We start from the raw sequence: 12,065 nt of genomic DNA, 5'->3' as shown, positions 1-12,065 counted from the left end.
AGATAAATCAATGACATCCTACTTCTGCTTTTATAGAGTTTAAAGGGACACTAGTTTGCAGCCCCAAACTTGCTGAAAATAAAATATTAACATGTCTATTTTTGAAAACACTTTTCAGCATTTTGTTCACACCGGCCTAAAGCTTTTGCACAGTACTGTACGTAAGACCCAGTATACCGCACTGCAAAATATGATGCCACTACATTCATACCTATCTACATCCTCTTAGATTGTAACCTTGCGAACTCTCTTTACCAAATTTATCTGTGTGTCTTAGTCGGATATAGTTTTGTCATACCCTTTGAATGTATGCATTGTAAAAACAACTGCATACATATAAATAAAGGGTCATGATAATAATATTTAAATATATAATAATGATTCAGCTTTTTCCTGGATCTCGTCATATATTGTATTTGCTTGAATATAGGCCGCACTTTTTGCCCCATCTTTAAATCTTTAAAGTGGGGGTGCTGCCTATATTCGGGGTCTAGCGCAGGAATGCGCAATTTGTATCGCCCGAAGCCCGGGACATGCAGTTCCGGGCGCCGGGCAGACAGCAGGGTTAGAATACAGATCCCCCGCATCGCTGCAGGGGACCTGCATCCTACTCTCCGATACGCTGAGACAGCCTCCCCTGCCAGCACTTTCCACAGGGGGAGTGCCGGCACGGGAGGTTGTCTAAGCGCATCGTTCAGACGTTCACCGGCTGCAGCGATGCGCGTAAACAACCTCTGCTGCCGGCACGTCTGCGCAATGCGCTTTAACAATCTCCCTTGCCGGGAATTCCCACAGGGGGAGTCCCGGAAAGGGAGATTGTTAAAGCACATTGTGCAGATGTGCCGGCAGCAGAGGTTGTTTACGCTCGCATTGCTGCAGCCGGTGAACGTCTGCGCGATGTACGTTAACAATCTTCCTTGCCGGCACTTGCCACGGCAGAAGTGCCGGCACAGGAAGTTGTATACGAGTATTGCGTAAATGTCCCCCGCCGGCCCCGCAAGACACCGGGGAGTCTGCACTGGTAAGTCTCTTGGGGGGAGGGGCACTTTCACTGACAAGACATCTTCGCTACTTCTGCTTTCTCTTGGTAAACTAATTAACTCATTATGCTCATTAAACTCTCTCTCTTTTCTCAGTCTCCATTAATTAACAAAATGAATATTTCTCCTACTAACTCAACGGCTTGGGGGTGATCTTTGCTTCCAACTTTGTGAGAACGGTTTGGGGAAGGCCCTTTTCTATTTCAGCATGACTGTGGGGATGAACTAGAACGGCTATTTCGAGCCTTCTTGTCCAACATCACAAATGGTCTACTGCAGGGCTCGACAAATCCCGGGTGCCAGGTCGCCATGGTGACTGAGAATTTTGTCCTGGCGACTAGGTGTTTGTCAGCCTGTTACATCCCCTCCAAAAAATCTCGTCATATATTGTATTTGCTTGAATATAGGCCGCACTTTTTGCCCCATCTTTAAATCTTTAAAGTGGGGGTGCTGCCTATATTCGGGGTCTAGCGCAGGAATGCGCAATTTGTATCGCCCGAAGCCCGGGACATGCAGTTCCGGGCGCCGGGCAGACAGCAGGGTTAGAATACAGATCCCCCGCATCGCTGCAGGGGACCTGCATCCTACTCTCCGATACGCTGAGACAGCCTCCCCTGCCAGCACTTTCCACAGGGGGAGTGCCGGCACGGGAGGTTGTCTAAGCGCATCGTTCAGACGTTCACCGGCTGCAGCGATGCGCGTAAACAACCTCTGCTGCCGGCACGTCTGCGCAATGCGCTTTAACAATCTCCCTTGCCGGGAATTCCCACAGGGGGAGTCCCGGAAAGGGAGATTGTTAAAGCACATTGTGCAGATGTGCCGGCAGCAGAGGTTGTTTACGCTCGCATTGCTGCAGCCGGTGAACGTCTGCGCGATGTACGTTAACAATCTTCCTTGCCGGCACTTGCCACGGCAGAAGTGCCGGCACAGGAAGTTGTATACGAGTATTGCGTAAATGTCCCCCGCCGGCCCCGCAAGACACCGGGGAGTCTGCACTGGTAAGTCTCTTGGGGGGAGGGGCACTTTCACTGACAAGACATCTTCGCTACTTCTGCTTTCTCTTGGTAAACTAATTAACTCATTATGCTCATTAAACTCTCTCTCTTTTCTCAGTCTCCATTAATTAACAAAATGAATATTTCTCCTACTAACTCAACGGCTTGGGGGTGATCTTTGCTTCCAACTTTGTGAGAACGGTTTGGGGAAGGCCCTTTTCTATTTCAGCATGACTGTGGGGATGAACTAGAACGGCTATTTCGAGCCTTCTTGTCCAACATCACAAATGGTCTACTGCAGGGCTCGACAAATCCCGGGTGCCAGGTCGCCATGGTGACTGAGAATTTTGTCCTGGCGACTAGGTGTTTGTCAGCCTGTTACATCCCCTCCAAAAAATGCCCCCACGCTGGGCAGACCAGCACAGCCACACCGAGCCCGCCCCCGAGCCTGTGATCACTCCCACGGAGTGATTCTGTAGGCTGAAAACACGATTGCAGGAAAACCAGCAAAAGCTTCAGGAAAGGGGGTTGAGTGTTAATTGGGTCCCCTGACACAACATCCCCCTGCTGGCTGATCACTCCATGAGAGCGAAACTGCAGCGTTAACCTCTTCAATGCCACAATTGTGGCATTTTAGGGGTTAATTCCCATTTTGTACGGGGCTCTGCTGCTGGTGGTCTGCCTAGAATCCCAGGCAGACCAGCAACAACAAAAACGAGCCCCCACAAGCCCTCTGATGACTCCTGTAGGCATGGAAGCCTACAAGAGTCATCAAAGAGACTCCTCCCTGCAATGGCTGGTCTATAGACCAGCAATTGCGTCCCAAGGGACAGGGGGAGAGGGTTCTTCGGTCTCCACATGAGTATGGAGACCAGCCCCAACCCTCCCCTGCTCCCTGATTGCTCCATGAGAGCGACAGTGCAGCGTTAACCCCTTCAATTCCACAATTGTGTATGACACATTCGTAGCATTGCAGGGGTTAACATTTGTCCCCACAAGCTTCTGGGGACTAAATATCAGTCAATGCTGTGCTCCAATGGAACATCAGCATTGAAAGAGTTAAAAAAAATAATAATTTATCAAACAAATAATTAAAACAAAAAACAGCACTGACCCGAAAGTCCAAGGTGCTTCCAGGTCAAATGCTGTGAGTTTAGTAAGTGGGCTGATGATGATCAGATCACTCCTGACCAGTGTTCCCTCTAAGCTGTGCGCTTGTGCGTGCGCACATAGCTTTCAAAGGGAGCGCACACAAACAAAAATTGTGTGCACAACCAGTAGCATACCGAAGGGGGGGGCGGTCCGCTACCAGTTGTGTGCACAGCACCCCTCCAGAGACGGACAGTAATGTCCGCCGCTAGAGGAGCAAGCTCGGTTGGGGAGATCAAGGACCTCCCTCCAACCGGCTTAAAATCAATCAAGGTAGCGGGAGGTCTGTTAATACAGACCTCCAATCCTGCTACCTTGCGATGCGCGCGGCAACTGATGCCGTGCGTCGGGATTTGATGTCAGATCCCGGCGCACAGCACCGAAGCCACGCCTACCGTCTTTACTGCACCAGAAGGAGAGGACATAGAAGAGGAAGAACGAAGAGGAGGAAAAGTGACACAGAAAAGGTTGGAGAGTGAATTAGTAAGTGTGTGAGAGTGATGGGTGTTATGCTGTAGTTTAAACTGAATGTGAATGAGTGTGTGTGTGTGTGATAGCATGGATGTGTAAGTGTGTGGGGGGGGTTGCATGGCATAGGGAGGCTGTAATCATATTCCTATCATGCTCAGGTTCCAGCATGTACTGGCTGCCTGGGCATGATAGGAGTGAGATTGCTGGTAGCAATTATATATTTTTAGTTCAATTTTGCTGTGTTAACCACACCTTTATTAAAAGTAAGTCACACACCAAAATTGGACAGAAAAATTTGATAACAATATTAATTTATATATATATATATATATATATATAATTGCTAACAGGAATCCCACTCTTATCATGCCCAAGCAACCAGTACATGCTAGAACCTGGGCACGATAGGAGTGTGATTGCTGTTAATCATATATATATATATATTGTTATTGATTTTTTTGTCTAATTTTGGTTTTACTTTTAGGTCCAGAATTTTCATTTCAGTGCATCATATATATATATACCGTACTTGCCGGCGTATAACACGCACCGGCGTATAACACGCACCCTCCCCAGGACCAGAAGTGAGGGAGACGTCGCTGCAAATCGTGCAGCTCTAGGATTTATCGGCGTATAACACGCAGGTAGGGTTTCAGCTTCGTATTTAGGTTTAAAAAGTGCGTGTTATACGCCGATAAATACGGTATATATATATATACTAGGCCAGACACTAAAGTGGTAGGCCTACACCACATCAATGTTTGGCTTAGTATATAGTGATTGGGGTTATGCTGCATTATTGTCAATGTCTGGCTCAATGTATAGTGATAGGTGTTATGTTGTACCACCGTCAATGTCTGCCTTAGTAAATAATAACAGTTATGCTGTACCCCTGTCAATGTTTGCCCAACGATAGAAGCTATGCCGTTTTAACACTATAATGTAGTGTTACTAACCATGAGCGAGCTGTACCAAAAATATAGAATAACAATTTAAATTTAACATTTGCAGAAGCATATTGTGCGCACAAAATTTTGGCTCTCTCAATGTAGTGTTATTAACCATGAGCGAGCTGTACCAAAAATATAGAATAACAATTTAAATTTAACATTTGAAGAAGCATATTGTGCGCACAAAATTTTGGCTCTCGGAACATTTTTGCACAAGAGAAATTTTCTGCGCACACCACCTAAGAAAAATTAGAGGGAACATTGCTCCTGACCAACTGTTTTAAAAAAAATCCTGGCTCCTAACTTTTTTAGCAGGCACCTAGATTCACAACAAATTTGTCAAGCCCTGGTCTACTGGATGAATGGCCAACAATTCCCACATAAATACTCAATAATCTTGTGGAAAGCACATATCCCTATAATTGTGTACCTGATGGCCCTTCTGCCTTCTATGTTTTACATGGTCAAGAACAGCCTGGCATCATGTGTATGCCTTATGTATTAGGAATATACAGTGGATGATTCACATAGGGAAACTTAAAAATAGCCCATGAATGCTTCTCTGTATCTTCCTAACATTGCACTCAAGCATGTTATGTTATGAGGAAGGATGCCTCTAAAGGCAAGGCTGTCAATCTTTTAGTCATACCTGACATTAATCAATCTATGGACAGTATGAAATGATAACAACCTCTGAGAAAGTACAACTGTAAAAAGGGCGACCACTATAAATACGTTATTTATCACCATGTACCCGGGTAAACAACATCACTTTAATGGCCACAGACTCTTCACCCTGATTGCTTAATTACGTCTGTTTGATAAATCCATGCACTTACCCCACACTTCTCATCACCAGAGATAGACACTCTCAAATATTCTCTTTCAGCGACAACTTCCTTGTAGAAATAATCAACATAATCCTCATGTTCCTCTTTGAGTAACCTGAAACAAAGAAACAGTGATGAAGAAGCCAAGGGAATGAGGTGAAAATGTTTGCAAAACGGATACAAGAAAATGTGAGTGAATGTGGGTAATAAAATTAAAGAAAAAATAGGAAAGGGAGTGACAGAAGAGCAGCCCCATCTCTTATCTAAATTGTATGCGCTATTGCTTTCCCCTGAGCCGGTTGCCAAGCCATATTATTTTAGCCTATGGGAGAGGGACCTGGCCTGCTTGTTCGAACTGGAGGACTGGTCCAAGATCCTCTCTATCGTCCACAAGGGATCGGTGTCTAGTCGAATGCAGGAGACATCTTTCAAGATGCTTACGAGGTGGTACAGAGTTCCCCTAGACATTCACAGATTCGCCCCTCAGGTACCCCCAACCTGCTGGAGGTGCGGTGCCCATCCCGGCTCCCTGCTGCATATTTGGTGGTCCTGCCCAGATATTAGACCCTTTTGGGATTCCGTTACGACGGTGATCCGTGATGTAACCAATCCCGATTTCCAGGCTTTTCCTGAGGCCATTCTGCTCCACCACACAGACTTCTTTTTCTAGCTAAAAGTGGTCCTTGACGTTTCACCTGATTAATGCGGCCAACACGGTCCTCCCCCGCCACTGGAAATCAGCCACCCCTCCCTCTTTTATGGCCTGGGTTACTCAGGTCGAATTCATTTACCAGATGGAAGTTCTAGTGTGGTCAGCTAGGGGTGCGGGTCATAAAGTTGAACTTAAGTGGTTTCACTGGAGGTCGTTTGTCACGTCCCTGGAACATCGTCCTTTATCCTTTTTCCTTCTAGGTGTCCGCTGCTACTCTCCTACTGGGTGTATAGTCCTCGAGACGGTTCTTTCCCGCGTCTCTTTATGTTTACTTTTATGTTAGTACCATTGGTTGGAATAACTATGTAGTGGAGCTACCTGCTGGACCCTGGGACAGACATGTTTTATTCTGCTTTTGTTTCCTTTTGTTTCACACATTGTTTTATGGCATTGTAATATTGGGTACCTTACTGCTTACCTGCCTCATTCCGTCCTCCCCCCTAGGGGGTGGCTTTATTCCATTGATGTACCTGATTTGTTCCACTAATGTTCTCAATGTCTCATGTTTTCTCTGCTATTTCGATCACTTCGCCATACCACATCTGCCTCTGACCATGGCGACTTACTCCTGTTCTATAGTCGGTGCTACCTGCGTCGGTAGCCACTATGCGTGGGCTTTCCTCGTGTCGCCCACTGGTTATGGTCTCGGTGTGAGCCCGGTTTGCCCACTTACCAGCTCATGGCGGATTGATGTGTTATTCTCTGTATTTTATTTTTTCGTGTGCAGTATCCTCCTATGCTGTTTTTGTAAACTGATCAGATGATGTAACTCTGTACTCGATACTTTGTGCCATGTCTATGTTAACATACGTGCAATAAACTGAGAATTGAGAAAAAAAAAAGGGAGTGACAGAAGAAACTTACTGTAAGTCCGAGCTGCTGTCAATTTTCAGAAAATCTTGTTTAGCTCTAAGTAAAATGTCAGGTTCAAGTCTGGGAAAGCAAAAGGTGTGCACATATGACATAGGAAAGAAAGCACTGGAAAACAGATTTCTGAGATATAAGAAAAATTTGTGTTTGTAATTGGTGTTATAGGAGAGTAAGGGAAAAACAATTTACTTCAGATATCTAGATTTACATCTTTTGTGTAGACATAAAAAAACATTAGTTTGATTCTTAAGGAACAGCTTAGTCATGTTTTTGTTTGATTTTTAATACGCATTAATAGTATGTTACAAAATAAGAAGTGTAGATGCCAGGAAGTATACTTCCTGTGCATGATCAGTAGTACTCATTGGGTTCAGGCAATGTACATGCAATTGACCTGACGCACGTCAATACGTGAAAATATGGTTGAAATGTACATTATTTACTTTATGTACATTGACTAATTTTACTCACAATGGCAGACTATTTTGCGGACCTTTCATGATCTATCTCTAAATGTTATAGTAATAACAAAAATTAGCCCTAAAGATGGAGTGCATTGGTTGCAATATATCTCCTTCCCGAAGTCTTATGATAATCATATACATCTTGCGTGTAGTCTCCTTTTTATGGCCCTCTCTTGGGATGATTCCTTTGGTAGTCCCATATCGTATCTCTTTCTCATATGATACATATGTAAGTATGTAGGTTGAAAATGTAATATGGAGAAGAATAGTACTAGGTAATTTTTCCCATAGGAAATCCTGATTTGGCATCTACTTCCTTATTGTGCCTTTTGATTACCCCTCCACTTTTTGTAATCTTGTTTAGAGGTCTTACTTTATGTCTTGACTAATCTGTCTCTCTAGACGCTGTCGCCTTTCCTCCAGTTTCTCGATGGGGCTTTCCTCTGGAAACTCATATGGAGCAGAACGCATGTCGCTGTCAGCAAGGGAGCGACTGAAGAGCTCCTGGAGAAAAATAAGAGACTAAGACCGAAGAATAGTAAAATGTGTTGGGAAAGGTAACAAAAAGGGAACATACCCTGCAGAATTGAGAAGAAAATGAAAAAAGAAAATAATGAAAAACTTAGGGAAGCATGAGGGAATAGTAGTAGAGCTATATATGAAAAGCATCATAGGTTTAAATGTTTTTCAACCTCTGCTATCTCCTTGTATTTTCCGTCCATGGAGGTCCTCAGCTCTCGGGTCAGTTGTTTTAGGCTGTGAGAGGTGCCAGAGAACGATTTTGCGGACTGCAAAGGGTGAAAGAGAGAGCCCCGATGATCTGAAATAAAAAGTGACTTGAGTGTGGGATCTTTGCAAATGTGCAACTACTGGAAATCTTATCTTAAAGTGGCAAAAGATAAGTAGCTAATACTCGCAGAGTGGGACATTACAGAAGTGTAAAATACGTAAGAAGAGCTGTAAAAGAAAAAATGAGCGAGAGCTAAAAAAAACTCTAGTGCACAAAATTGGTTTGTTTTTTAAATATCTATATTTGGTTAATAAACTACACGCACAATCTCATCCACTGATGAGATTTTATATAGCGCCATCATATTCCAGGACACGACAGAACATAACAACTAGCATACCTGGGAACTCTCCGGCTTTGACCCGGAGATTGTCGGGTGAGCGCTGCTCCTCCGGTTCAAGACCTGAATCCTCTGGAATCCCCTCGGGAGCGGGGTCCTGACACGCCCCGCTCCCCACCCATTTTTTCCTTTACATGGGGGTGTTCCCCTTGACGTCAGCGGTACCGCCCACCGACGTCAAGGGGACCGCCCATGACATCAGCAGGACCTCCCACGACATCAGCAGGACCGCCCGCTGACATCAGTGTGCAGTCCTTGCCATGTACCGCAAGGGAAGGCTCTGGGTAGCCGGAGCTGAGAAGTTCCCAGGTATGACAATTAGAGTTACAGAAAAAACAAATGAGGAGGGCCTTGCTCAAAAGAGCTTACAATCTAGATCTCTGTGTCCTCAAACCTGCTAACCCCTGACTGTCCATGCACATCTGTACAGTCCAGGGCTAAAACACCCTCTAAAGCAGAATGTACATTAACGTACTCTATACCCTATCGTACTTTACCTTACATTCTTCCAAAATGAAAAAAGCACTTACCACACCTAGACTTTGCAGACCCGCTGCTCCCTTTCTCTGTGGTCCAATATTTGATGCAACTGGGTCAGCAAAGCACCCTCACTGAAATCAATGTGAACACTTGCGTCTACAAGGGGTCTAAAGAGACCCCCACCCATTTAGTATGCTAAACCAGTGTTGGAGCTGACTGGAGGTAAATATACCACTCCTCTTGCACTGTAAATATCTTGGGAGAGGGTGTAGGGGGAAAATGCATTTGTAAAATGGACACCATGAAAATGTGAAGGAGCTATAATATTCATTACAGTACATATAATGTCTGAAGTGTCCCTTTAAACACCCTGCCTCTCAATTTACCTATGTCAGCAAGCTGTACACAATAGAATATACACAGTTAATGAGGGTTCCATGTGAATCCACAGGTTTTCTCTTTTCTTATCTGATATTAGGTACTTATAATTAATTAGATTGTGTCTTAGTATTTGTTCTGCGCATAATTGGTATGCATAGTATGCAGGGTGCCCTTCACAACCAACTGCTCAGTTTTACCAACAGCTGAGTTATACTTTTGATATTCCAATATAATACTCTAAAACATGTCATATATCCATAAAGCTTAATTAAACATACGGACGCAATGATCAAAAATGTGTTTTAAATAAACATATATATCATTGTGATAAGCATTTACAAGGAATGTGTGTCAGACTTGCACAGGTCTCTCCTTCACTGTGCAAATGACCCTTTAGCTAAGGGGGGCCGTAAGCAGCTCCTTCATCGTTACCCCTGCCCTACACCAGATTTTTTGTAAGCATTTTCCAGTTAACACAAGGAACAGATATTTATAATATAATATAGAAACAGAACTTGATGGCCCATCTAGTCTGCCCATTTTTCCTTAATCAGTGCTTGATCTTTTCTTAGATTCAGGGTAGCTCTATGCCTTTCCCATGTATGCTTAATTCCCCCGACACATACCCTTATTTCAATAAATATACTTATTTTAATGTATTTTTCAGTGTCCCCCCTCAATTCCCCCCTGTGAAGAATTATATGAGGTGCTCTCTAAATATTGGTATGCTCTTACCCTTTAGTTTAACCGAACACTCACCAGCTTCTCTGACCCATCTTTTGACCACTTCTGTCTTCCACATTTGGTCACCTGCACCTTGCCTAGCTCTTTCTCTACCTTTCACTCTCGTGTGGCCCTAACAACCAATGCCTTATTCCTAGTTAGTCACTCCAACGCTCATCATGGCAGAGGCTTATGGGGATGGAATATCAGGCTGCTTAACACAGCCAGTAGCTCCTTTATACATCTATCGTATAACACATTAACCTCCACTTACAACATATAATGTGCATCTATTTGCCTCCACAAAGCATTATGTTCTTCTTTGCTTCTTCTCACTGACCCCTATCCGACTATTCTCTCGATTCCTACCCGTCTTCACTTTCTCTAACGCCGTCCTGCATAATACGTACCTTGCCGTATGCTCCTCTTAAACGGTGACAAAGACTGACCGAGCAGCTGTTCCAAAACTACTGCATAGAACCAGTTGTCTCCCCCTCTGTTATGAAAGTCATTGGAACATTCCAAGACGCAGTCCTAGAAGAACTAGCAAAATAAGCGGATGGATACTACCAAGTATTGAGTGTGGGGGAGTAGCTGCATATCCGTGGATCAGCAGCAAAGCTGCTGTGCCACACCGCAAGGAAACGAGGGGCTGTCACAAAGAGACAGCAAAACGTAGACCGCAAACATACATGTAGGAATAGCAAAAAGAAAGAGAAATCTGGAAAAAACACTGTGTGAGAAAGTGATGCAGCGAAGTAGATAAAGCGATAGGGCCACTGAAGTGTATGCGACAGATTGGCGGCATTAGAAATAATGGTCACCGGTGGAGAAGGATGATATATATTAATACTGCATATTACTTGCTCTGCTACCCTTGTGAAATACCTTGACCGGTCCACAAGATTCTACGTTCTCAAAGTGAGACAGCCAAGCCAGAGAGATAAGTAGGAGTTAAAAAATAGATGAGGTCAGGAGGAGGAGGAGGAGTAGACAGAGATGGTCGAGGAAAGGGAAATGTGTGATTATGTAAGAACAGAAGACACAAGGTCAGGGGATTGAAGATAAAATGAGAGGCTCGTGAAAGGGATTTAGATAAAAGTAGGGATGTAATGGTATTATAATAAACCACCGGACTGGAATGTAACATTCTAAGGAGGATGGTGTTTTAAGGAATATGGAGCAAGCTTGGCATATATATGGTAGAGTAGTGACACGAGAAAAGGGTGATTATGAAGGTGGCTGATGGTTAAAAAATATGTGGAGCGGTCCATGCTCATTTTTCAGTTGCCATCCAGCAAGATCCAGTGGTATAATGTTACGTATATTTCTATTAACCAGGCAATATAAATAATGAAGCCTCACCAATGTTGGAAATAGCTATCACTGTAGCACATAATGTAGGGAATGTTGGAGTCACACATATACTCTAGCGTCGGTAGACTACATTTTCTTTTTCTTTCTAGAGGCTAGCTGGGTGGATGGCTGTGTGTGTGTTTTGTGTGTAGGCTGGGTGTTACAGCTCTGTATCTTCCAAACGTTGCTTAGTCAGGTTGTGACAATAACCATCACCAAAAAAACAAACAAACCTTTGATCTAAACATAGATCATTCAGAATGTCTGTATGTTGCTCATTAGAACAAGCCATTTTGCACCTGGCATTTTGGACACACATCTCACATATTCTATCCTGAAAACGCAAATTCAAAATAAGTCTACAAGTATAATGCTAACAACCTTTGTGACTGATTCTAGGGAACAGTGTACCAACATGTTGACAACCAGCAGGAACTGTTGTGGAACTACAATTCTCAAGATGCTCATTTAGAATGTATATTTTGTTGTGTTATATACAGTAAACAATTATTTG

The 12,065-nt window shown here is 43.9% G+C and overlaps 1 protein-coding gene across 3 annotated transcripts in view; it reads right to left on the bottom strand.

The window, feature by feature from the left end:
- AMPD2 (adenosine monophosphate deaminase 2) overlaps positions 1–12,065 on the bottom strand; it is a 53,726-nt gene that overhangs the window by 28,251 nt on the left and 13,410 nt on the right. Inside the window, exons 1-6 of one of the 3 annotated variants that reach the window (XM_053454285.1) lie at positions 10,565–11,154; positions 10,208–10,349; positions 8,174–8,301; positions 7,855–7,985; positions 7,012–7,080; positions 5,445–5,550 (exon numbers count right to left, since the gene is read on the bottom strand). In XM_053454285.1, the coding sequence (XP_053310260.1) occupies positions 5,445–5,550; positions 7,012–7,080; positions 7,855–7,985; positions 8,174–8,301; positions 10,208–10,274 (501 nt within the window). In that variant the 5' untranslated portion in view covers positions 10,275–10,349; positions 10,565–11,154. Of the gene's footprint in view, positions 1–5,444; positions 5,551–7,011; positions 7,081–7,854; positions 7,986–8,173; positions 8,302–10,207; positions 10,350–10,564; positions 11,155–12,065 lie in introns of those variants that run through there. The other 2 variants (XM_053454288.1, XM_053454287.1) reach the window with 2 other exon arrangements.

The sequence above is a fragment of the Spea bombifrons genome, chromosome 2 (genome assembly GCF_027358695.1).
Source record: "Spea bombifrons isolate aSpeBom1 chromosome 2, aSpeBom1.2.pri, whole genome shotgun sequence".
In the NCBI taxonomy this organism is placed as follows: Eukaryota; Metazoa; Chordata; class Amphibia; order Anura; family Pelobatidae; genus Spea; species Spea bombifrons.
This window is presented reverse-complemented; position numbering and strand designations above follow the sequence as displayed.